Source organism: Phalacrocorax aristotelis, unplaced genomic scaffold (genome assembly GCF_949628215.1).
Source record: "Phalacrocorax aristotelis unplaced genomic scaffold, bGulAri2.1 scaffold_156, whole genome shotgun sequence".
NCBI classification, from domain to species: domain Eukaryota; kingdom Metazoa; phylum Chordata; class Aves; order Suliformes; family Phalacrocoracidae; genus Phalacrocorax; species Phalacrocorax aristotelis.
Genome location: NW_027441341.1, coordinates 44,514 through 66,021, shown reverse-complemented (window position 1 = coordinate 66,021; position 21,508 = coordinate 44,514). Strand labels below are relative to the sequence as shown.

The window sequence follows — 21,508 nt, the reverse complement described above, 5'->3', positions numbered from 1 at the left end:
TTGGGGTCGGTAGGCTTTGTTGAAACGGAACACATTTTGCTAAGAAAAGGGACAGTACAAAAATAATGTAAACTCTCCCTAAAAAAAACCCCAAAACAACCCAGAATAACTTAAACCACATGTGCTGGTTTTGGCTGAGAAGGGGTTAATTCTCCTCACTGTGGGGGGGCGGCTGCCTTGCCAGCTTGCCGGGCTCTGCCGCGTGGCGGGGGGGCTGGGAGGGGCGGGGCCGTGGCGGGGGCGGCTGAGCCCGACTGGCCGACGGCAGGTTCATTCCCTACCACGTGACACCATGACCAGCCTATGGAGGGGGGCCAGTTGCAGCTCGGGAGCGGCGCGGCGCGGCTGCGGCGCGGCTGCGGCGCGTGCGGTTTGTTTCGGCGGTTCGTTCCCCCTCTGCCCTCCCTTCCCTCCTCCCCCGGGGCTTTGCGCCTCTCGTTGTTCTCTTTTCCATTGCATTTCTGTTGTTGTTTCTGTTAATTTTAATTATTAAACTGTTCTTATCGCAACCCACGAGCGTTACCCTTCTGATTCTCTCCCCCATCTACCGGTGGGGGAGGGAGCGAGCGACTGTGTGGGGCTGAGCTGCCGCCTAAACCACGACACCACGTCATTCGGCTCGTTAATGGAGAGTCAGGAATTCTGATGCCTGAACAAAGCGCTTGTGCTACGAACCCCTCTGGACGTCTCTGAAGTCCCTGCTGGAGCCCCGGTGTGGGAGAAGGGACCCACGGGGACGCCCTTGTCCTCCCCGCACCCTGGGTCCACTGCTCCGCGCCCTGGGCAGGGAGGCTTTGGCCCCTCAGCAGCTCCCGTGGAGCTTCCCCCTCCCCAGCCCCCGTGGGTTCAGCTCTGGTGCCGCACATCACGTCCCCAAGCGGGTGACACCAGCATCTCACCTGGGGCGGCCAGTGCCAGCTCCTGTTTGGGAAACGACCTGGCAGCACCCACGGTGCCAAGGGGAGGGTCAGGGCCACCGCGGAGGCCCTTGCGCCGCAGCGTTTCGGCACATCAGCAAGGCCACGTGTGACGTTCCAGCTTTTATTAGTGAGGCTCTGCAGGTTTCTGGGAGAGGGGCTGGGAGGGCAGCTGGGTGCCGGGGTGTCCTGCGAGGATCCTGGCCTCTTCTTCCTCAGCTGAAGTGCCAGGACCCGGGGTGCTGTGCGAGGGTCCCTGCGTCGGCGGGGCTGGAGTCTGGGCCAGGTGCAACGGGAGGCGCTGCAAGGGGCAGGCAGGGAGACGATGAGCACAACAAGTCCAGGCCACGCTCGCTCCCTCCCCGCATCAGAGCCCTGCGCCTGGCCCCAGGTCCCACGTGCTGTGGTGGCCACGTGGCTGTGGGCAGCCTGCCCCGCCCCCCTCACCGGTGCCCGTGCCGCTGCAGTCGCCGCACTCCCAGGAGTCGGCGTCTTCTCCTATGCCGGAGCAGAGCTGGTGGGTGCCGCGGGAGGCACAGGAGCCACAGAGCAGAAGTCTCCAGGGCCTGGGGGAGCAATGGGACCCACTGCCACCAAAGGCCCCCCGAGCTGTGGGCTGCCAGCCCGGGCGCAGCGTTGGGCCCTGCTCCCCTCCAGGCAGCCGAAGCTGAGCTGCCGGCACGCACCTGGTGCCAGGCCCAGCTCGCCATCCCAGGGACCCGACCCCCCCGGGATACCTGCCCAGAGGAGGAGACGAAGGCATCGTCTCCTCGCCGGGGCTGCAGGGACCGGGGACACGGGCACTCACCCGTTCACCTCCGCCTGCTCCCGTCCCACCGGGCACAGGCACTGGCTGGCATCGCAGGAGCTGTGCCGCTGGTAGTGGTCCGCGAAGGCCCCGTCCTCCTCCCAGGCAGCATCCCTGCGGGAGACAGGAAGCCCTCAGCCGCGGGGGGCGTGGGGGCCACCCTGCTGGCACCCAGGGAGGCAGGAGGGGATCGGCCGGAGCACCACGGAGGGGGAAGGGGGCAGCGGGGAGGGCACCGACCTGTCGGGGATTTTGATGCCCAGGCGAAACATCTCCGCCTGGAAGGTCGGCACGTCCTGGCAGAGGGGGCAGCGGAAGTAGTGCAGGGCAGAGCGCAGCGCCTGGCCCTGGGGCAGAGAGGGCATCAACGTCAGAGCCGGGGCGGGTCTCGTTCGCCCCCTGGGAGCTGGGCGACAGGGTGACGACAGGGCTGATCCCGTCAGGGGCCGGGGGCGATGTCGCCTACCTGGATGCAGCGGCGGTGGAACCAGGCGCTGGCACAGGCAGGACAGACCAGGGTGTCGTAGCAGGGCCGCCCCGCCACCGCCTCCTGGCAGATGAGGCAGGGGGTCTCGTCCTGCTGCACCGCCCGCACCCGCTGCACCGGCCGGTGCTTCCAGCAGAAGGACCTGTGGGAGGGAGGTGACGGTTCAGCCACAGGCCTCCTCTGCCCCAGGCCCTGGCCTGGGTCCGGCCCTGGCCCTTCAAGGCGGCCACACTCACTTGAACTCCCCGAAGAACTGGGAGACGCAGCCCCGCTCACTGCCGCAGGGGAAGTGGAAGATTCGGCGGCAGCGCCTGCGCCGACAGGCGACCGAGGCACCCCGCAGCCGGCAGATGCAGCACCTCTGGGGACGGCATGGAGGTGGACAGCGTCAGCGCCGCGCAGTCAATGCCGCGCTCCCCGGGGAGCCCTGTTCGCCCTCGCCCAGCGCAGCCCCGCCGCGTTTCGGTGGGCTGCCTGGCCATTGACACTGGGCCGCTGATAACGTCCCCTACCCTCCCCAAATCCCCAGTTGCTGCAGAAATGGGCCCTTTTGGGGGAAGGAGGATCTGGGGGCGGTTGCTTGCAGCCAGCTGCCAGAGCATTCCTGGGGGGTTGCTGGCCTGTGCAGCGGCGGGCTCGGGACACGGGGACCACGGTGGGGACACGTCCCCTCCGGCCTCACCTTCTGTGCCACCCGCTTCAGCTCCTGCCGGATGTCGGGGAAGAGAAAGCCGTAGAAGCCCTCTTCATCGGCCCCTTTCTGGCCCAGCCTGGTGGCGTGGTACTGCAAGGGGGGAAAAGAGGGTGCGTGCCAGGGGCTGCCTGTGCCGCGGTGCTGGAGAGGGCGGGGTGTTGTGGACCGGTGGGTGTTGAGCCCCGGGGACTCACCAGGCAGTTCTCATGGACGCAGAGCCCCTTCTGACGGCACAGCTGCCCCACGACTTCGGGGTCACAGTCTGCTCGCCAGCACAGCCTGCATACTGTCGGAGGACAGCGGCGCTGTCACCCCCAGCACCGCGCCGGTGTGCTGGGGCGGCAGTGCCGGGAGCGGGACGGGGGAGAGGCCGGGGCGCCTTGCCACGATGCGGGGGCCTCCGCTTGCACAGCTGGGCACCAGCCAAAATCCCCTCTGGCAGGTGCCCGGTGGGGGATGCTCTGCGCTCACCTTCCTCCTTGGGGACCTGACGCTTTCTTTTGCGCGGGGGTGGCACATGGGAGGGTCCTGCCTGCTCCTCCGGCGGCGCCGGGGGACACTGGGCAGGGGGGGACTGCGGCATCTTGCGGCGCCGCGACCTCAGCTCCATCACCGCAAGTGGCTGCAGTGAAGGAGATGGCTGGGCTTGGGGATGTCGGTGCGGTCAAAGACCGTCCTGATCTTCCAGCGTCTGTGGCAAACTCGCCACTGAGCTGGGGGCGGTTGCGCGGGGTATTTATCCAGCCTGGGCTCTTTGTGACACGGCTCTGCACGCATGTAGGGTCACAAACACGGTCACGCGTGTGCGGAGCCAGGTGACAAATGTCCCCACGCCCAGCCGTCTCCTTCCCTGCATCTGGGACCTGGGGACAGGCACAGGGCTGTGATCCGGGGCGGGAGGGACTGTGGCACGGGCTTCTTGTGCAGACGCTTTTGGGCACGTTTCCCGCGAGCGCAGGGAGGCTGGAGCAGCCTTCACCCACCCGCCCCCCGCTTCCCATCAGGGCTCTGGCCGCGCAGCTTTGGAGCCAGCTCTGTATCCCTGCTGTGACTGGGACGGAGCCAGGTGAGAAGCGGTACTTGTGGCAAAAGTGGGCACTAATTGGGATTTGACTCCTGGCAGTGGTTTTTGGCCAGCAATAGCAGCAGCGGCTGGGGGTGTCCACGGCGTGGCAGCTGAGCTGGGCCGGGCTCTCCGTTGTCCACAGAGCAACTCCACAGCCCCCCCGACACAGTGATGCTGCTGGGGCTGTGGCAAAGCAAAGCAATCGCCTGGAGGGATCGCTGCAGCAAATCCCCGCTGGTGGTGTCACTTCACGGCTGCCTGCTTGGGATTGCCATCAGGGCTCTGGCCGCGGAGCTTCGTGCCACAGCCTGGCTCATGGCCGGCAGGGTCCTGACAGCAGCAAGCGGGGTTGGGGTCGGTAGGCTTTGTTGAAACGGAACACATTTTGCTAAGAAAAGGGACAGTACAAAAATAATGTAAACTCTCCCTAAAAAAAACCCCAAAACAACCCAGAATAACTTAAACCACATGTGCTGGTTTTGGCTGAGAAGGGGTTAATTCTCCTCACTGTGGGGGGGCGGCTGCCTTGCCAGCTTGCCGGGCTCTGCCGCGTGGCGGGGGGGCTGGGAGGGGCGGGGCCGTGGCGGGGGCGGCTGAGCCCGACTGGCCGACGGCAGGTTCATTCCCTACCACGTGACACCATGACCAGCCTATGGAGGGGGGCCAGTTGCAGCTCGGGAGCGGCGCGGCGCGGCTGCGGCGCGGCTGCGGCGCGTGCGGTTTGTTTCGGCGGTTCGTTCCCCCTCTGCCCTCCCTTCCCTCCTCCCCCGGGGCTTTGCGCCTCTCGTTGTTCTCTTTTCCATTGCGTTTCTGTTAATTTTAATTATTAAACTGTTCTTATCGCAACCCACGAGCGTTACCCTTCTGATTCTCTCCCCCATCTACCGGTGGGGGAGGGAGCGAGCGACTGTGTGGGGCTGAGCTGCCGCCTAAACCACGACACCACGTCATTCGGCTCGTTAATGGAGAGTCAGGAATTCTGATGCCTGAACAAAGCGCTTGTGCTACGAACCCCTCTGGACGTCTCTGAAGTCCCTGCTGGAGCCCCGGTGTGGGAGAAGGGACCCACGGGGACGCCCTTGCCCTCCCCGCACCCTGGGTCCACTGCTCCGCGCCCTGGGCAGGGAGGCCTTGGCCCCTCAGCAGCTCCCGTGGAGCTTCCCCCTCCCCAGCCCCCATGGGTTCAGCTCTGGTGCCGCACATCACGTCCCCAAGCGGGTGACACCAGCATCTCACCTGGGGCGGCCAGTGCCAGCTCCTGTTTGGGAAACGACCTGGCAGCACCCACGGTGCCAAGGGGAGGGTCAGGGCCACCGCGGAGGCCCTTGCGCCGCAGCATTTCGGCACATCAGCAAGGCCACGTGTGACGTTCCAGCTTTTATTAGTGAGGCTCTGCAGGTTTCTGGGAGAGGGGCTGGGAGGGCAGCTGGGTGCCGGGGTGTCCTGCGAGGATCCTGGCCTCTTCTTCCTCAGCTGAAGTGCCAGGACCCGGGGTGCTGTGCGAGGGTCCCTGCGTCGGCGGGGCTGGAGTCTGGGCCAGGTGCAACGGGAGGCGCTGCAAGGGGCAGGCAGGGAGACGATGAGCACAACAAGTCCAGGCCACGCTCGCTCCCTCCCCGCATCAGAGCCCTGCGCCTGGCCCCAGGTCCCACGTGCTGTGGTGGCCACGTGGCTGTGGGCACCCTGCCCCGCCCCCCTCACCGGTGCCCGTGCCGCTGCAGTCGCCGCACTCCCAGGAGTCGGCGTCTTCTCCTATGCCGGAGCAGAGCTGGTGGGTGCCGCGGGAGGCACAGGAGCCACAGAGCAGAAGTCTCCAGGGCCTGGGGGAGCAATGGGACCCACTGCCACCAAAGGCCCCCCGAGCTGTGGGCTGCCAGCCCGGGCGCAGCGTTGGGCCCTGCTCCCCTCCAGGCAGCCGAAGCTGAGCTGCCGGCACGCACCTGGTGCCAGGCCCAGCTCGCCATCCCAGGGACCCGACCCCCCCGGGATACCTGCCCAGAGGAGGAGACGAAGGCATCGTCTCCTCGCCGGGGCTGCAGGGACCGGGGACACGGGCACTCACCCGTTCACCTCCGCCTGCTCCCGTCCCACCGGGCACAGGCACTGGCTGGCATCGCAGGAGCTGTGCCGCTGGTAGTGGTCCGCGAAGGCCCCGTCCTCCTCCCAGGCAGCATCCCTGCGGGAGACAGGAAGCCCTCAGCCGCGGGGGGCGTGGGGGCCACCCTGCTGGCACCCAGGGAGGCAGGAGGGGATCGGCCGGAGCACCACGGAGGGGGAAGGGGGCAGCGGGGAGGGCACCGACCTGTCGGGGATTTTGATGCCCAGGCGAAACATCTCCGCCTGGAAGGTCGGCACGTCCTGGCAGAGGGGGCAGCGGAAGTAGTGCAGGGCAGAGCGCAGCGCCTGGCCCTGGGGCAGAGAGGGCATCAACGTCAGAGCCGGGGCGGGTCTCGTTCGCCCCCTGGGAGCTGGGCGACAGGGTGACGACAGGGCTGATCCTGTCAGGGGCCGGGGGCGATGTCGCCTACCTGGATGCAGCGGCGGTGGAACCAGGCGCTGGCACAGGCAGGACAGACCAGGGTGTCGTAGCAGGGCCGCCCCGCCACCGCCTCCTGGCAGATGAGGCAGGGGGTCTCGTCCTGCTGCACCGCCCGCACCCGCTGCACCGGCCGGTGCTTCCAGCAGAAGGACCTGTGGGAGGGAGGTGACGGTTCAGCCACAGGCCTCCTCTGCCCCAGGCCCTGGCCTGGGTCCGGCCCTGGCCCTTCAAGGCGGCCACACTCACTTGAACTCCCCGAAGAACTGGGAGACGCAGCCCCGCTCACTGCCGCAGGGGAAGTGGAAGATTCGGCGGCAGCGCCTGCGCCGACAGGCGACCGAGGCACCCCGCAGCCGGCAGATGCAGCACCTCTGGGGACGGCATGGAGGTGGACAGCGTCAGCGCCGCGCAGTCAATGCCGCACTCCCCGGGGAGCCCTGTTCGCCCTCGCCCAGCGCAGCCCCGCCGCGTTTCGGTGGGCTGCCTGGCCATTGACACTGGGCCGCTGATAACGTCCCCTACCCTCCCCAAATCCCCAGTTGCTGCAGAAATGGGCCCTTTTGGGGGAAGGAGGATCTGGGGGCGGTTGCTTGCAGCCAGCTGCCAGAGCATTCCTGGGGGGTTGCTGGCCTGTGCAGCGGCGGGCTCGGGACACGGGGACCACGGTGGGGACACGTCCCCTCCGGCCTCACCTTCTGTGCCACCCGCTTCAGCTCCTGCCGGATGTCGGGGAAGAGAAAGCCGTAGAAGCCCTCTTCATCGGCCCCTTTCTGGCCCAGCCTGGTGGCGTGGTACTGCAAGGGGGGAAAAGAGGGTGCGTGCCAGGGGCTGCCTGTGCCGCGGTGCTGGAGAGGGCGGGGTGTTGTGGACCGGTGGGTGTTGAGCCCCGGGGACTCACCAGGCAGTTCTCATGGACGCAGAGCCCCTTCTGACGGCACAGCTGCCCCACGACTTCGGGGTCACAGTCTGCTCGCCAGCACAGCCTGCATACTGTCGGAGGACAGCGGCGCTGTCACCCCCAGCACCGCGCCGGTGTGCTGGGGCGGCAGTGCCGGGAGCGGGACGGGGGAGAGGCCGGGGCGCCTTGCCACGATGCGGGGGCCTCCGCTTGCACAGCTGGGCACCAGCCAAAATCCCCTCTGGCAGGTGCCCGGTGGGGGATGCTCTGCGCTCACCTTCCTCCTTGGGGACCTGACGCTTTCTTTTGCGCGGGGGTGGCACACGGGAGGGTCCTGCCTGCTCCTCCGGCGGCGCCGGGGGACACTGGGCAGGGGGGGACTGCGGCATCTTGCGGCGCCGCGACCTCAGCTCCATCACCGCAAGTGGCTGCAGTGAAGGAGATGGCTGGGCTTGGGGATGTCGGTGCGGTCAAAGACCGTCCTGATCTTCCAGCGTCTGTGGCAAACTCGCCACTGAGCTGGGGGCGGTTGCGCGGGGTATTTATCCAGCCTGGGCTCTTTGTGACACGGCTCTGCACGCATGTAGGGTCACAAACACGGTCACGCGTGTGCGGAGCCAGGTGACAAATGTCCCCACGCCCAGCCGTCTCCTTCCCTGCATCTGGGACCTGGGGACAGGCACAGGGCTGTGATCCGGGGCGGGAGGGACTGTGGCACGGGCTTCTTGTGCAGACGCTTTTGGGCACGTTTCCCGCGAGCGCAGGGAGGCTGGAGCAGCCTTCACCCACCCGCCCCCCGCTTCCCATCAGGGCTCTGGCCGCGCAGCTTTGGAGCCAGCTCTGTATCCCTGCTGTGACTGGGACGGAGCCAGGTGAGAAGCGGTACTTGTGGCAAAAGTGGGCACTAATTGGGATTTGACTCCTGGCAGTGGTTTTTGGCCAGCAATAGCAGCAGCGGCTGGGGGTGTCCACGGCGTGGCAGCTGAGCTGGGCCGGGCTCTCCGTTGTCCACAGAGCAACTCCACAGCCCCCCCGACACAGTGATGCTGCTGGGGCTGTGGCAAAGCAAAGCAATCGCCTGGAGGGATCGCTGCAGCAAATCCCCGCTGGTGGTGTCACTTCACGGCTGCCTGCTTGGGATTGCCATCAGGGCTCTGGCCGCGGAGCTTCGTGCCACAGCCTGGCTCATGGCCGGCAGGGTCCTGACAGCAGCAAGCGGGGTTGGGGTCGGTAGGCTTTGTTGAAACGGAACACATTTTGCTAAGAAAAGGGACAGTACAAAAATAATGTAAACTCTACCTAAAAAAAACCCCAAAACAACCCAGAATAACTTAAACCACACGTGCTGGTTTTGGCTGAGAAGGGGTTAATTCTCCTCACTGTGGGGGGGCGGCTGCCTTTCCCAGCTTCCCGGACTCTGCCGCGTGGCGGGGGGGCTGGGAGGGGCGGGGCCGTGGCGGGGGCGGCTGAGCCCGACTGGCCGACGGCAGGTTCATTCCCTACCACGTGACACCATGACCAGCCTATGGAGGGGGGCCAGTTGCAGCTCGGGAGCGGCGCGGCGCGGCTGCGGCGCGGCTGCGGCGCGGCTGCGGCGCGGCTGCGGCGCGGCTGCGGCGCGGCTGCGGCGCGGCTGCGGCGCGGCTGCGGCGCGTGCGGTTTGTTTCGGCGGTTCGTTCCCCCTCTGCCCTCCCTTCCCTCCTCCCCCGGGGCTTTGCGCCTCTCGTTGTTCTCTTTTCCATTGCATTTCTGTTGTTGTTTCTGTTAATTTTAATTATTAAACTGTTCTTATCGCAACCCACGAGCGTTACCCTTCTGATTCTCTCCCCCATCTACCGGTGGGGGAGGGAGCGAGCGACTGTGTGGGGCTGAGCTGCCGCCTAAACCACGACACCACGTCATTCGGCTCGTTAATGGAGAGTCAGGAATTCTGATGCCTGAACAAAGCGCTTGTGCTACGAACCCCTCTGGACGTCTCTGAAGTCCCTGCTGGAGCCCCGGTGTGGGAGAAGGGACCCACGGGGACGCCCTTGCCCTCCCCGCACCCTGGGTCCACTGCTCCGCGCCCTGGGCAGGGAGGCCTTGGCCCCTCAGCAGCTCCCGTGGAGCTTCCCCCTCCCCAGCCCCCATGGGTTCAGCTCTGGTGCCGCACATCACGTCCCCAAGCGGGTGACACCAGCATCTCACCTGGGGCGGCCAGTGCCAGCTCCTGTTTGGGAAACGACCTGGCAGCACCCACGGTGCCAAGGGGAGGGTCAGGGCCACCGCGGAGGCCCTTGCGCCGCAGCATTTCGGCACATCAGCAAGGCCACGTGTGACGTTCCAGCTTTTATTAGTGAGGCTCTGCAGGTTTCTGGGAGAGGGGCTGGGAGGGCAGCTGGGTGCCGGGGTGTCCTGCGAGGATCCTGGCCTCTTCTTCCTCAGCTGAAGTGCCAGGACCCGGGGTGCTGTGCGAGGGTCCCTGCGTCGGCGGGGCTGGAGTCTGGGCCAGGTGCAACGGGAGGCGCTGCAAGGGGCAGGCAGGGAGACGATGAGCACAACAAGTCCAGGCCACGCTCGCTCCCTCCCCGCATCAGAGCCCTGCGCCTGGCCCCAGGTCCCACGTGCTGTGGTGGCCACGTGGCTGTGGGCAGCCTGCCCCGCCCCCCTCACCGGTGCCCGTGCCGCTGCAGTCGCCGCACTCCCAGGAGTCGGCGTCTTCTCCTATGCCGGAGCAGAGCTGGTGGGTGCCGCGGGAGGCACAGGAGCCACAGAGCAGAAGTCTCCAGGGCCTGGGGGAGCAATGGGACCCACTGCCACCAAAGGCCCCCCGAGCTGTGGGCTGCCAGCCCGGGCGCAGCGTTGGGCCCTGCTCCCCTCCAGGCAGCCGAAGCTGAGCTGCCGGCACGCACCTGGTGCCAGGCCCAGCTCGCCATCCCAGGGACCCGACCCCCCCGGGATACCTGCCCAGAGGAGGAGACGAAGGCATCGTCTCCTCGCCGGGGCTGCAGGGACCGGGGACACGGGCACTCACCCGTTCACCTCCGCCTGCTCCCGTCCCACTGGGCACAGGCACTGGCTGGCATCGCAGGAGCTGTGCCGCTGGTAGTGGTCCGCGAAGGCCCCGTCCTCCTCCCAGGCAGCATCCCTGCGGGAGACAGGAAGCCCTCAGCCGCGGGGGGCGTGGGGGCCACCCTGCTGGCACCCAGGGAGGCAGGAGGGGATCGGCCGGAGCACCACGGAGGGGGAAGGGGGCAGCGGGGAGGGCACCGACCTGTCGGGGATTTTGATGCCCAGGCGAAACATCTCCGCCTGGAAGGTCGGCACGTCCTGGCAGAGGGGGCAGCGGAAGTAGTGCAGGGCAGAGCGCAGCGCCTGGCCCTGGGGCAGAGAGGGCATCAACGTCAGAGCCGGGGCGGGTCTCGTTCGCCCCCTGGGAGCTGGGCGACAGGGTGACGACAGGGCTGATCCCGTCAGGGGCCGGGGGCGATGTCGCCTACCTGGATGCAGCGGCGGTGGAACCAGGCGCTGGCACAGGCAGGACAGACCAGGGTGTCGTAGCAGGGCCGCCCCGCCACCGCCTCCTGGCAGATGAGGCAGGGGGTCTCGTCCTGCTGCACCGCCCGCACCCGCTGCACCGGCCGGTGCTTCCAGCAGAAGGACCTGTGGGAGGGAGGTGACGGTTCAGCCACAGGCCTCCTCTGCCCCAGGCCCTGGCCTGGGTCCGGCCCTGGCCCTTCAAGGCGGCCACACTCACTTGAACTCCCCGAAGAACTGGGAGACGCAGCCCCGCTCACTGCCGCAGGGGAAGTGGAAGATTCGGCGGCAGCGCCTGCGCCGACAGGCGACCGAGGCACCCCGCAGCCGGCAGATGCAGCACCTCTGGGGACGGCATGGAGGTGGACAGCGTCAGCGCCGCGCAGTCAATGCCGCGCTCCCCGGGGAGCCCTGTTCGCCCTCGCCCAGCGCAGCCCCGCCGCGTTTCGGTGGGCTGCCTGGCCATTGACACTGGGCCGCTGATAACGTCCCCTACCCTCCCCAAATCCCCAGTTGCTGCAGAAATGGGCCCTTTTGGGGGAAGGAGGATCTGGGGGCGGTTGCTTGCAGCCAGCTGCCAGAGCATTCCTGGGGGGTTGCTGGCCTGTGCAGCGCCGGGCTTGGGACACGGGGACCACGGTGGGGACACGTCCCCTCCGGCCTCACCTTCTGTGCCACCCGCTTCAGCTCCTGCCGGATGTCGGGGAAGAGAAAGCCGTAGAAGCCCTCTTCATCGGCCCCTTTCTGGCCCAGCCTGGTGGCGTGGTACTGCAAGGGGGGAAAAGAGGGTGCGTGCCAGGGGCTGCCTGTGCCGCGGTGCTGGAGAGGGCGGGGTGTTGTGGACCGGTGGGTGTTGAGCCCCGGGGACTCACCAGGCAGTTCTCATGGACGCAGAGCCCCTTCTGACGGCACAGCTGCCCCACGACTTCGGGGTCACAGTCTGCTCGCCAGCACAGCCTGCATACTGTCGGAGGACAGCGGCGCTGTCACCCCCAGCACCGCGCCGGTGTGCTGGGGCGGCAGTGCCGGGAGCGGGACGGGGGAGAGGCCGGGGCGCCTTGCCACGATGCGGGGGCCTCCGCTTGCACAGCTGGGCACCAGCCAAAATCCCCTCTGGCAGGTGCCCGGTGGGGGATGCTCTGCGCTCACCTTCCTCCTTGGGGACCTGACGCTTTCTTTTGCGCGGGGGTGGCACACGGGAGGGTCCTGCCTGCTCCTCCGGCGGCGCCGGGGGACACTGGGCAGGGGGGGACTGGGGCATCTTGCGGCGCCGCGACCTCAGCTCCATCACCGCAAGTGGCTGCAGTGAAGGAGATGGCTGGGCTTGGGGATGTCGGTGCGGTCAAAGACCGTCCTGATCTTCCAGCGTCTGTGGCAAACTCGCCACTGAGCTGGGGGCGGTTGCGCGGGGTATTTATCCAGCCTGGGCTCTTTGTGACACGGCTCTGCACGCATGTAGGGTCACAAACACGGTCACGCGTGTGCGGAGCCAGGTGACAAATGTCCCCACGCCCAGCCGTCTCCTTCCCTGCATCTGGGACCTGGGGACAGGCACAGGGCTGTGATCCGGGGCGGGAGGGACTGTGGCACGGGCTTCTTGTGCAGACGCTTTTGGGCACGTTTCCCGCGAGCGCAGGGAGGCTGGAGCAGCCTTCACCCACCCGCCCCCCGCTTCCCATCAGGGCTCTGGCCGCGCAGCTTTGGAGCCAGCTCTGTATCCCTGCTGTGACTGGGACGGAGCCAGGTGAGAAGCGGTACTTGTGGCAAAAGTGGGCACTAATTGGGATTTGACTCCTGGCAGTGGTTTTTGGCCAGCAATAGCAGCAGCGGCTGGGGGTGTCCACGGCGTGGCAGCTGAGCTGGGCCGGGCTCTCCGTTGTCCACAGAGCAACTCCACAGCCCCCCCGACACAGTGATGCTGCTGGGGCTGTGGCAAAGCAAAGCAATCGCCTGGAGGGATCGCTGCAGCAAATCCCCGCTGGTGGTGTCACTTCACGGCTGCCTGCTTGGGATTGCCATCAGGGCTCTGGCCGTGGAGCTTCGTGCCACAGCCTGGCTCATGGCCGGCAGGGTCCTGACAGCAGCAAGCGGGGTTGGGGTCGGTAGGCTTTGTTGAAACGGAACACATTTTGCTAAGAAAAGGGACAGTACAAAAATAATGTAAACTCTACCTAAAAAAAAACCCAAAACAACCCAGAATAACTTAAACCACATGTGCTGGTTTTGGCTGAGAAGGGGTTAATTCTCCTCACTGTGGGGGGGCGGCTGCCTTGCCAGCTTCCCGGGCTCTGCCGCGTGGCGGGGGGGCTGGGAGGGGCGGGGCCGTGGCGGGGGCGGCTGAGCCCGACTGGCCGACGGCAGGTTCATTCCCTACCACGTGACACCATGACCAGCCTATGGAGGGGGGCCAGTTGCAGCTCGGGAGCGGCGCGGCGCGGCTGCGGCGCGGCTGCGGCGCGGCTGCGGCGCGGCTGCGGCGCGGCTGCGGCGCGTGCGGTTTGTTTCGGCGGTTCGTTCCCCCTCTGCCCTCCCTTCCCTCCTCCCCCGGGGCTTTGCGCCTCTCGTTGTTCTCTTTTCCATTGCATTTCTGTTGTTGTTTCTGTTAATTTTAATTATTAAACTGTTCTTATCGCAACCCACGAGCGTTACCCTTCTGATTCTCTCCCCCATCTACCGGTGGGGGAGGGAGCGAGCGACTGTGTGGGGCTGAGCTGCCGCCTAAACCACGACACCACGTCATTCGGCTCGTTAATGGAGAGTCAGGAATTCTGATGCCTGAACAAAGCGCTTGTGCTACGAACCCCTCTGGACGTCTCTGAAGTCCCTGCTGGAGCCCCGGTGTGGGAGAAGGGACCCACGGGGACGCCCTTGCCCTCCCCGCACCCTGGGTCCACTGCTCCGCGCCCTGGGCAGGGAGGCCTTGGCCCCTCAGCAGCTCCCGTGGAGCTTCCCCCTCCCCAGCCCCCGTGGGTTCAGCTCTGGTGCCGCACATCACGTCCCCAAGCGGGTGACACCAGCATCTCACCTGGGGCGGCCAGTGCCAGCTCCTGTTTGGGAAACGACCTGGCAGCACCCACGGTGCCAAGGGGAGGGTCAGGGCCACCGCGGAGGCCCTTGCGCCGCAGCATTTCGGCACATCAGCAAGGCCACGTGTGACGTTCCAGCTTTTATTAGTGAGGCTCTGCAGGTTTCTGGGAGAGGGGCTGGGAGGGCAGCTGGGTGCCGGGGTGTCCTGCGAGGATCCTGGCCTCTTCTTCCTCAGCTGAAGTGCCAGGACCCGGGGTGCTGTGCGAGGGTCCCTGCGTCGGCGGGGCTGGAGTCTGGGCCAGGTGCAACGGGAGGCGCTGCAAGGGGCAGGCAGGGAGACGATGAGCACAACAAGTCCAGGCCACGCTCGCTCCCTCCCCGCATCAGAGCCCTGCGCCTGGCCCCAGGTCCCACGTGCTGTGGTGGCCACGTGGCTGTGGGCACCCTGCCCCGCCCCCCTCACCAGTGCCCGTGCCGCTGCAGTCGCCGCACTCCCAGGAGTCGGCGTCTTCTCCTATGCCGGAGCAGAGCTGGTGGGTGCCGCGGGAGGCACAGGAGCCACAGAGCAGAAGTCTCCAGGGCCTGGGGGAGCAATGGGACCCACTGCCACCAAAGGCCCCCCGAGCTGTGGGCTGCCAGCCCGGGCGCAGCGTTGGGCCCTGCTCCCCTCCAGGCAGCCGAAGCTGAGCTGCCGGCACGCACCTGGTGCCAGGCCCAGCTCGCCATCCCAGGGACCCGACCCCCCCGGGATACCTGCCCAGAGGAGGAGACGAAGGCATCGTCTCCTCGCCGGGGCTGCAGGGACCGGGGACACGGGCACTCACCCGTTCACCTCCGCCTGCTCCCGTCCCACCGGGCACAGGCACTGGCTGGCATCGCAGGAGCTGTGCCGCTGGTAGTGGTCCGCGAAGGCCCCGTCCTCCTCCCAGGCAGCATCCCTGCGGGAGACAGGAAGCCCTCAGCCGCGGGGGGCGTGGGGGCCACCCTGCTGGCACCCAGGGAGGCAGGAGGGGATCGGCCGGAGCACCACGGAGGGGGAAGGGGGCAGCGGGGAGGGCACCGACCTGTCGGGGATTTTGATGCCCAGGCGAAACATCTCCGCCTGGAAGGTCGGCACGTCCTGGCAGAGGGGGCAGCGGAAGTAGTGCAGGGCAGAGCGCAGCGCCTGGCCCTGGGGCAGAGAGGGCATCAACGTCAGAGCCGGGGCGGGTCTCGTTCGCCCCCTGGGAGCTGGGCGACAGGGTGACGACAGGGCTGATCCCGTCAGGGGCCGGGGGCGATGTCGCCTACCTGGATGCAGCGGCGGTGGAACCAGGCGCTGGCACAGGCAGGACAGACCAGGGTGTCGTAGCAGGGCCGCCCCGCCACCGCCTCCTGGCAGATGAGGCAGGGGGTCTCGTCCTGCTGCACCGCCCGCACCCGCTGCACCGGCCGGTGCTTCCAGCAGAAGGACCTGTGGGAGGGAGGTGACGGTTCAGCCACAGGCCTCCTCTGCCCCAGGCCCTGGCCTGGGTCCGGCCCTGGCCCTTCAAGGCGGCCACACTCACTTGAACTCCCCGAAGAACTGGGAGACGCAGCCCCGCTCACTGCCGCAGGGGAAGTGGAAGATTCGGCGGCAGCGCCTGCGCCGACAGGCGACCGAGGCACCCCGCAGCCGGCAGATGCAGCACCTCTGGGGACGGCATGGAGGTGGACAGCGTCAGCGCCGCGCAGTCAATGCCGCACTCCCCGGGGAGCCCTGTTCGCCCTCGCCCAGCGCAGCCCCGCCGCGTTTCGGTGGGCTGCCTGGCCATTGACACTGGGCCGCTGATAACGTCCCCTACCCTCCCCAAATCCCCAGTTGCTGCAGAAATGGGCCCTTTTGGGGGAAGGAGGATCTGGGGGCGGTTGCTTGCAGCCAGCTGCCAGAGCATTCCTGGGGGGTTGCTGGCCTGTGCAGCGGCGGGCTCGGGACACGGGGACCACGGTGGGGACACGTCCCCTCCGGCCTCACCTTCTGTGCCACCCGCTTCAGCTCCTGCCGGATGTCGGGGAAGAGAAAGCCGTAGAAGCCCTCTTCATCGGCCCCTTTCTGGCCCAGCCTGGTGGCGTGGTACTGCAAGGGGGGAAAAGAGGGTGCGTGCCAGGGGCTGCCTGTGCCGCGGTGCTGGAGAGGGCGGGGTGTTGTGGACCGGTGGGTGTTGAGCCCCGGGGACTCACCAGGCAGTTCTCATGGACGCAGAGCCCCTTCTGACGGCACAGCTGCCCCACGACTTCGGGGTCACAGTCTGCTCGCCAGCACAGCCTGCATACTGTCGGAGGACAGCGGCGCTGTCACCCCCAGCACCGCGCCGGTGTGCTGGGGCGGCAGTGCCGGGAGCGGGACGGGGGAGAGGCCGGGGCGCCTTGCCACGATGCGGGGGCCTCCGCTTGCACAGCTGGGCACCAGCCAAAATCCCCTCTGGCAGGTGCCCGGTGGGGGATGCTCTGCGCTCACCTTCCTCCTTGGGGACCTGACGCTTTCTTTTGCGCGGGGGTGGCACACGGGAGGGTCCTGCCTGCTCCTCCGGCGGCGCCGGGGGACACTGGGCAGGGGGGGACTGCGGCATCTTGCGGCGCCGCGACCTCAGCTCCATCACCGCAAGTGGCTGCAGTGAAGGAGATGGCTGGGCTTGGGGATGTCGGTGCGGTCAAAGACCGTCCTGATCTTCCAGCGTCTGTGGCAAACTCGCCACTGAGCTGGGGGCGGTTGCGCGGGGTATTTATCCAGCCTGGGCTCTTTGTGACACGGCTCTGCACGCATGTAGGGTCACAAACACGGTCACGCGTGTGCGGAGCCAGGTGACAAATGTCCCCACGCCCAGCCGTCTCCTTCCCTGCATCTGGGACCTGGGGACAGGCACAGGGCTGTGATCCGGGGCGGGAGGGACTGTGGCACGGGCTTCTTGTGCAGACGCTTTTGGGCACGTTTCCCGCGAGCGCAGGGAGGCTGGAGCAGCCTTCACCCACCGCCCCCCGCTTCCCATCAGGGCTCTGGCCGCGCAGCTTTGGAGCCAGCTCTGTATCCCTGCTGTGACTGGGACGGAGCCAGGTGAGAAGCGGTACTTGTGGCAAAAGTGGGCACTAATTGGGATTTGACTCCTGGCAGTGGTTTTTGGCCAGCAATAGCAGCAGCGGCTGGGGGTGTCCACGGCGTGGCAGCTGAGCTGGGCCGGGCTCTCCGTTGTCCACAGAGCAACTCCACAGCCCCCCCGACACAGTGATGCTGCTGGGGCTGTGGCAAAGCAAAGCAATCGCCTGGAGGGATCGCTGCAGCAAATCCCCGCTGGTGGTGTCACTTCACGGCTGCCTGCTTGGGATTGCCATCAGGGCTCTGGCCGCGGAGCTTCGTGCCACAGCCTGGCTCATGGCCGGCAGGGTCCTGACAGCAGCAAGCGGGGTTGGGGTCGGTAGGCTTTGTTGAAACGGAACACATTTTGCTAAGAAAAGGGACAGTACAAAAATAATGTAAACTCTACCTAAAAAAAACCCCAAAACAACCCAGAATAACTTAAACCACATGTGCTGGTTTTGGCTGAGAAGGGGTTAATTCTCCTCACTGTGGGGGGGCGGCTGCCTTTCCAGCTTCCCGGGCTCTGCCGCGTGGCGGGGGGGCTGGGAGGGGCGGGGCCGTGGCGGGGGCGGCTGAGCCCGACTGGCCGACGGCAGGTTCATTCCCTACCACGTGACACCATGACCAGCCTATGGAGGGGGGCCAGTTGCAGCTCGGGAGCGGCGCGGCGCGGCTGCGGCGCGGCTGCGGCGCGTGCGGTTTGTTTCGGCGGTTCGTTCCCCCTCTGCCCTCCCTTCCCTCCTCCCCCGGGGCTTTGCGCCTCTCGTTGTTCTCTTTTCCATTGCATTTCTGTTGTTGTTTCTGTTAATTTTAATTATTAAACTGTTCTTATCGCAACCCACGAGCGTTACCCTTCTGATTCTCTCCCCCATCTACCGGTGGGGGAGGGAGCGAGCGACTGTGTGGGGCTGAGCTGCCGCCTAAACCACGACACCACGTCATTCGGCTCGTTAATGGAGAGTCAGGAATTCTGATGCCTGAACAAAGCGCTTGTGCTACGAACCCCTCTGGACGTCTCTGAAGTCCCTGCTGGAGCCCCGGTGTGGGAGAAGGGACCCACGGGGACGCCCTTGCCCTCCCCGCACCCTGGGTCCACTGCTCCGCGCCCTGGGCAGGGAGGCCTTGGCCCCTCAGCAGCTCCCGTGGAGCTTCCCCCTCCCCAGCCCCCGTGGGTTCAGCTCTGGTGCCGCACATCACGTCCCCAAGCGGGTGACACCAGCATCTCACCTGGGGCGGCCAGTGCCAGCTCCTGTTTGGGAAACGACCTGGCAGCACCCACGGTGCCAAGGGGAGGGTCAGGGCCACCGCGGAGGCCCTTGCGCCGCAGCATTTCGGCACATCAGCAAGGCCACGTGTGACGTTCCAGCTTTTATTAGTGAGGCTCTGCAGGTTTCTGGGAGAGGGGCTGGGAGGGCAGCTGGGTGCCGGGGTGTCCTGCGAGGATCCTGGCCTCTTCTTCCTCAGCTGAAGTGCCAGGACCCGGGGTGCTGTGCGAGGGTCCCTGCGTCGGCGGGGCTGGAGTCTGGGCCAGGTGCAACGGGAGGCGCTGCAAGGGGCAGGCAGGGAGACGATGAGCACAACAAGTCCAGGCCACGCTCGCTCCCTCCCCGCATCAGAGCCCTGCGCCTGGCCCCAGGTCCCACGTGCTGTGGTGGCCACGTGGCTGTGGGCAGCCTGCCCCGCCCCCCTCACCGGTGCCCGTGCCGCTGCAGTCGCCGCACTCCCAGGAGTCGGCGTCTTCTCCTATGCCGGAGCAGAGCTGGTGGGTGCCGCGGGAGGCACAGGAGCCACAGAGCAGAAGTCTCCAGGGCCTGGGGGAGCAATGGGACCCACTGCCACCAAAGGCCCCCCGAGCTGTGGGCTGCCAGCCCGGGCGCAGCGTTGGGCCCTGCTCCCCTCCAGGCAGCCGAAGCTGAGCTGCCGGCACGCACCTGGTGCCAGGCCCAGCTCGCCATCCCAGGGACCCGACCCCCCCGGGATACCTGCCCAGAGGAGGAGACGAAGGCATCGTCTCCTCGCCGGGGCTGCAGGGACCGGGGACACGGGCACTCACCCGTTCACCTCCGCCTGCTCCCGTCCCACTGGGCACAGGCACTGGCTGGCATCGCAGGAGCTGTGCCGCTGGTAGTGGTCCGCGAAGGCCCCGTCCTCCTCCCAGGCAGCATCCCTGCGGGAGACAGGAAGCCCTCAGCCGCGGGGGGCGTGGGGGCCACCCTGCTGGCACCCAGGGAGGCAGGAGGGGATCGGCCGGAGCACCACGGAGGGGGAAGGGGGCAGCGGGGAGGGCACCGACCTGTCGGGGATTTTGATGCCCAGGCGAAACATCTCCGCCTGGAAGGTCGGCACGTCCTGGCAGAGGGGGCAGCGGAAGTAGTGCAGGGCAGAGCGCAGCGCCTGGCCCTGGGGCAGAGAGGGCATCAACGTCAGAGCCGGGGCGGGTCTCGTTCGCCCCCTGGGAGCTGGGCGACAGGGTGACGACAGGGCTGATCCCGTCAGGGGCCGGGGGCGATGTCGCCTACCTGGATGCAGCGGCGGTGGAACCAGGCGCTGGCACAGGCAGGACAGACCAGGGTGTCGTAGCAGGGCCGCCCCGCCACCGCCTCCTGGCAGATGAGGCAGGGGGTCTCGTCCTGCTGCACCGCCCGCACCCGCTGCACCGGCCGGTGCTTCCAGCAGAAGGACCTGTGGGAGGGAGGTGACGGTTCAGCCACAGGCCTCCTCTGCCCCAGGCCCTGGCCTGGGTCCGGCCCTGGCCCTTCAAGGCGGCCACACTCACTTGAACTCCCCGAAGAACTGGGAGACGCAGCCCCGCTCACTGCCGCAGGGGAAGTGGAAGATTCGGCGGCAGCGCCTGCGCCGACAGGCGACCGAGGCACCCCGCAGCCGGCAGATGCAGCACCTCTGGGGACGGCATGGAGGTGGACAGCGTCAGCGCCGCGCAGTCAATGCCGCGCTCCCCGGGGAGCCCTGTTCGCCCTCGCCCAGCGCAGCCCCGCCGCGTTTCGGTGGGCTGCCTGGCCATTGACACTGGGCCGCTGATAACGTCCCCTACCCTCCCCAAATCCCCAGTTGCTGCAGAAATGGGCCCTTTTGGGGGAAGGAGGATCTGGGGGCGGTTGCTTGCAGCCAGCTGCCAGAGCATTCCTGGGGGGTTGCTGGCCTGTGCAGCGCCGGGCTTGGGACACGGGGACCACGGTGGGGACACGTCCCCTCCGGCCTCACCTTCTGTGCCACCCGCTTCAGCTCCTGCCGGATGTCGGGGAAGAGAAAGCCGTAGAAGCCCTCTTCATCGGCCCCTTTCTGGCCCAGCCTGGTGGCGTGGTACTGCAAGGGGGGAAAAGAGGGTGCGTGCCAGGGGCTGCCTGTGCCGCGGTGCTGGAGAGGGCGGGGTGTTGTGGACCGGTGGGTGTTGAGCCCCGGGGACTCACCAGGCAGTTCTCATGGACGCAGAGCCCCTTCTGACGGCACAGCTGCCCCACGACTTCGGGGTCACAGTCTGCTCGCCAGCACAGCCTGCATACTGTCGGAGGACAGCGGCGCTGTCACCCCCAGCACCGCGCCGGTGTGCTGGGGCGGCAGTGCCGGGAGCGGGACGGGGGAGAGGCCGGGGCGCCTTGCCACGATGCGGGGGCCTCCGCTTGCACAGCTGGGCACCAGCCAAAATCCCCTCTGGCAGGTGCCCGGTGGGGGATGCTCTGCGCTCACCTTCCTCCTTGGGGACCTGACGCTTTCTTTTGCGCGGGGGTGGCACACGGGAGGGTCCTGCCTGCTCCTCCGGCGGCGCCGGGGGACACTGGGCAGGGGGGGACTGCGGCATCTTGCGGCGCCGCGACCTCAGCTCCATCACCGCAAGTGGCTGCAGTGAAGGAGATGGCTGGGCTTGGGGATGTCGGTGCGGTCAAAGACCGTCCTGATCTTCCAGCGTCTGTGGCAAACTCGCCACTGAGCTGGGGGCGGTTGCGCGGGGTATTTATCCAGCCTGGGCTCTTTGTGACACGGCTCTGCACACATGTAGGGTCACAAACACGGTCACGCGTGTGCGGAGCCAGGTGACAAATGTCCCCACGCCCAGCCGTCTCCTTCCCTGCATCTGGGACCTGGGGACAGGCACAGGGCTGTGATCCGGGGCGGGAGGGACTGTGGCACGGGCTTCTTGTGCAGACGCTTTTGGGCACGTTTCCCGCGAGCGCAGGGAGGCTGGAGCAGCCTTCACCCACCGCCCCCCGCTTCCCATCAGGGCTCTGGCCGCGCAGCTTTGGAGCCAGCTCTGTATCCCTGCTGTGACTGGGACGGAGCCAGGTGAGAAGCGGTACTTGTGGCAAAAGTGGGCACTAATTGGGATTTGACTCCTGGCAGTGGTTTTTGGCCAGCAATAGCAGCAGCGGCTGGGGGTGTCCACGGCGTGGCAGCTGAGCTGGGCCGGGCTCTCCGTTGTCCACAGAGCAACTCCACAGCCCCCCCGACA

General features: G+C 67.0%; 5 protein-coding genes across 5 annotated transcripts; all 5 read right to left on the bottom strand.

The window, feature by feature from the left end:
* Positions 1-905: 905 nt before the first annotated feature.
* LOC142051366 (E3 ubiquitin-protein ligase PHF7-like) lies at positions 906-3,889 on the bottom strand. The gene is made up of 9 exons (XM_075080510.1): positions 3,378-3,889; positions 3,101-3,192; positions 2,895-2,996; positions 2,449-2,573; positions 2,192-2,354; positions 1,966-2,072; positions 1,726-1,839; positions 1,332-1,483; positions 906-1,187 (listed from the first exon to the last, which is right to left on the bottom strand). The coding sequence occupies exons 1-9, from the start codon at positions 3,514-3,516 to the stop codon at positions 1,045-1,047; spliced, it is 1,137 nt and encodes a 378-aa protein (XP_074936611.1). The 5' UTR covers positions 3,517-3,889; the 3' UTR covers positions 906-1,044.
* Positions 3,890-5,327: 1,438 nt separating this feature from the next.
* Positions 5,328-7,879, bottom strand: LOC142051373 (E3 ubiquitin-protein ligase PHF7-like). The gene is made up of 9 exons (XM_075080517.1): positions 7,687-7,879; positions 7,410-7,501; positions 7,204-7,305; positions 6,758-6,882; positions 6,501-6,663; positions 6,275-6,381; positions 6,035-6,148; positions 5,641-5,792; positions 5,328-5,496 (listed from the first exon to the last, which is right to left on the bottom strand). The coding sequence occupies exons 1-9, from the start codon at positions 7,823-7,825 to the stop codon at positions 5,354-5,356; spliced, it is 1,137 nt and encodes a 378-aa protein (XP_074936618.1). The 5' UTR covers positions 7,826-7,879; the 3' UTR covers positions 5,328-5,353.
* A 1,836-nt stretch (positions 7,880-9,715) lies between these two features.
* Positions 9,716-12,186, bottom strand: LOC142051365 (E3 ubiquitin-protein ligase PHF7-like). Its single transcript, XM_075080509.1, has 9 exons — positions 12,075-12,186; positions 11,798-11,889; positions 11,592-11,693; positions 11,146-11,270; positions 10,889-11,051; positions 10,663-10,769; positions 10,423-10,536; positions 10,029-10,180; positions 9,716-9,884 (listed from the first exon to the last, which is right to left on the bottom strand). The coding sequence occupies exons 1-9, from the start codon at positions 12,184-12,186 to the stop codon at positions 9,742-9,744; spliced, it is 1,110 nt and encodes a 369-aa protein (XP_074936610.1). The 3' UTR covers positions 9,716-9,741.
* Positions 12,187-14,069: 1,883 nt separating this feature from the next.
* On the bottom strand, positions 14,070-16,621 carry LOC142051364 (E3 ubiquitin-protein ligase PHF7-like). The gene is made up of 9 exons (XM_075080508.1): positions 16,429-16,621; positions 16,152-16,243; positions 15,946-16,047; positions 15,500-15,624; positions 15,243-15,405; positions 15,017-15,123; positions 14,777-14,890; positions 14,383-14,534; positions 14,070-14,238 (listed from the first exon to the last, which is right to left on the bottom strand). Exons 1-9 carry the CDS (start codon positions 16,565-16,567, stop codon positions 14,096-14,098), a joined length of 1,137 nt encoding a protein of 378 aa, XP_074936609.1. The 5' UTR covers positions 16,568-16,621; the 3' UTR covers positions 14,070-14,095.
* Positions 16,622-18,389: 1,768 nt separating this feature from the next.
* LOC142051377 (E3 ubiquitin-protein ligase PHF7-like) lies at positions 18,390-20,941 on the bottom strand. Its single transcript, XM_075080521.1, has 9 exons — positions 20,749-20,941; positions 20,472-20,563; positions 20,266-20,367; positions 19,820-19,944; positions 19,563-19,725; positions 19,337-19,443; positions 19,097-19,210; positions 18,703-18,854; positions 18,390-18,558 (listed from the first exon to the last, which is right to left on the bottom strand). Exons 1-9 carry the CDS (start codon positions 20,885-20,887, stop codon positions 18,416-18,418), a joined length of 1,137 nt encoding a protein of 378 aa, XP_074936622.1. The 5' UTR covers positions 20,888-20,941; the 3' UTR covers positions 18,390-18,415.
* Positions 20,942-21,508: the final 567 nt, after the last annotated feature.

Coding starts and splice junctions, on each gene's coding strand:
- LOC142051366 (XM_075080510.1), bottom strand. CDS start 3,516: ATGGAGCTGAGGTCGCGGCGCCGCAAGATGCCGCAGTCCCCCCCTGCC. Junction 1,840..1,965: donor GGCATCAAAATCCCCGACAG/GTCGGTGCCCTC, acceptor TGTCTCCCGCAG/GGATGCTGCCTGGGAGGAGG. Junction 1,188..1,331: donor GGCAGGCTGCCCACAGCCAC/GTGGCCACCACA, acceptor CCCAGACTCCAG/CCCCGCCGACGCAGGGACCC.
- LOC142051373 (XM_075080517.1), bottom strand. CDS start 7,825: ATGGAGCTGAGGTCGCGGCGCCGCAAGATGCCGCAGTCCCCCCCTGCC. Junction 6,883..7,203: donor TGAAGCGGGTGGCACAGAAG/GTGAGGCCGGAG, acceptor TGCCGTCCCCAG/AGGTGCTGCATCTGCCGGCT. Junction 6,664..6,757: donor CAGTTCTTCGGGGAGTTCAA/GTGAGTGTGGCC, acceptor TCCCTCCCACAG/GTCCTTCTGCTGGAAGCACC.
- LOC142051365 (XM_075080509.1), bottom strand. CDS start 12,186: ATGCCCCAGTCCCCCCCTGCCCAGTGTCCCCCGGCGCCGCCGGAGGAG. Junction 11,694..11,797: donor GCGTCCATGAGAACTGCCTG/GTGAGTCCCCGG, acceptor CCCCCCTTGCAG/TACCACGCCACCAGGCTGGG. Junction 11,052..11,145: donor CAGTTCTTCGGGGAGTTCAA/GTGAGTGTGGCC, acceptor TCCCTCCCACAG/GTCCTTCTGCTGGAAGCACC.
- LOC142051364 (XM_075080508.1), bottom strand. CDS start 16,567: ATGGAGCTGAGGTCGCGGCGCCGCAAGATGCCGCAGTCCCCCCCTGCC. Junction 15,406..15,499: donor CAGTTCTTCGGGGAGTTCAA/GTGAGTGTGGCC, acceptor TCCCTCCCACAG/GTCCTTCTGCTGGAAGCACC. Junction 14,239..14,382: donor GGCAGGGTGCCCACAGCCAC/GTGGCCACCACA, acceptor CCCAGACTCCAG/CCCCGCCGACGCAGGGACCC.
- LOC142051377 (XM_075080521.1), bottom strand. CDS start 20,887: ATGGAGCTGAGGTCGCGGCGCCGCAAGATGCCGCAGTCCCCCCCTGCC. Junction 20,564..20,748: donor TCAGGTCCCCAAGGAGGAAG/GTGAGCGCAGAG, acceptor GTCCTCCGACAG/TATGCAGGCTGTGCTGGCGA. Junction 19,211..19,336: donor GGCATCAAAATCCCCGACAG/GTCGGTGCCCTC, acceptor TGTCTCCCGCAG/GGATGCTGCCTGGGAGGAGG.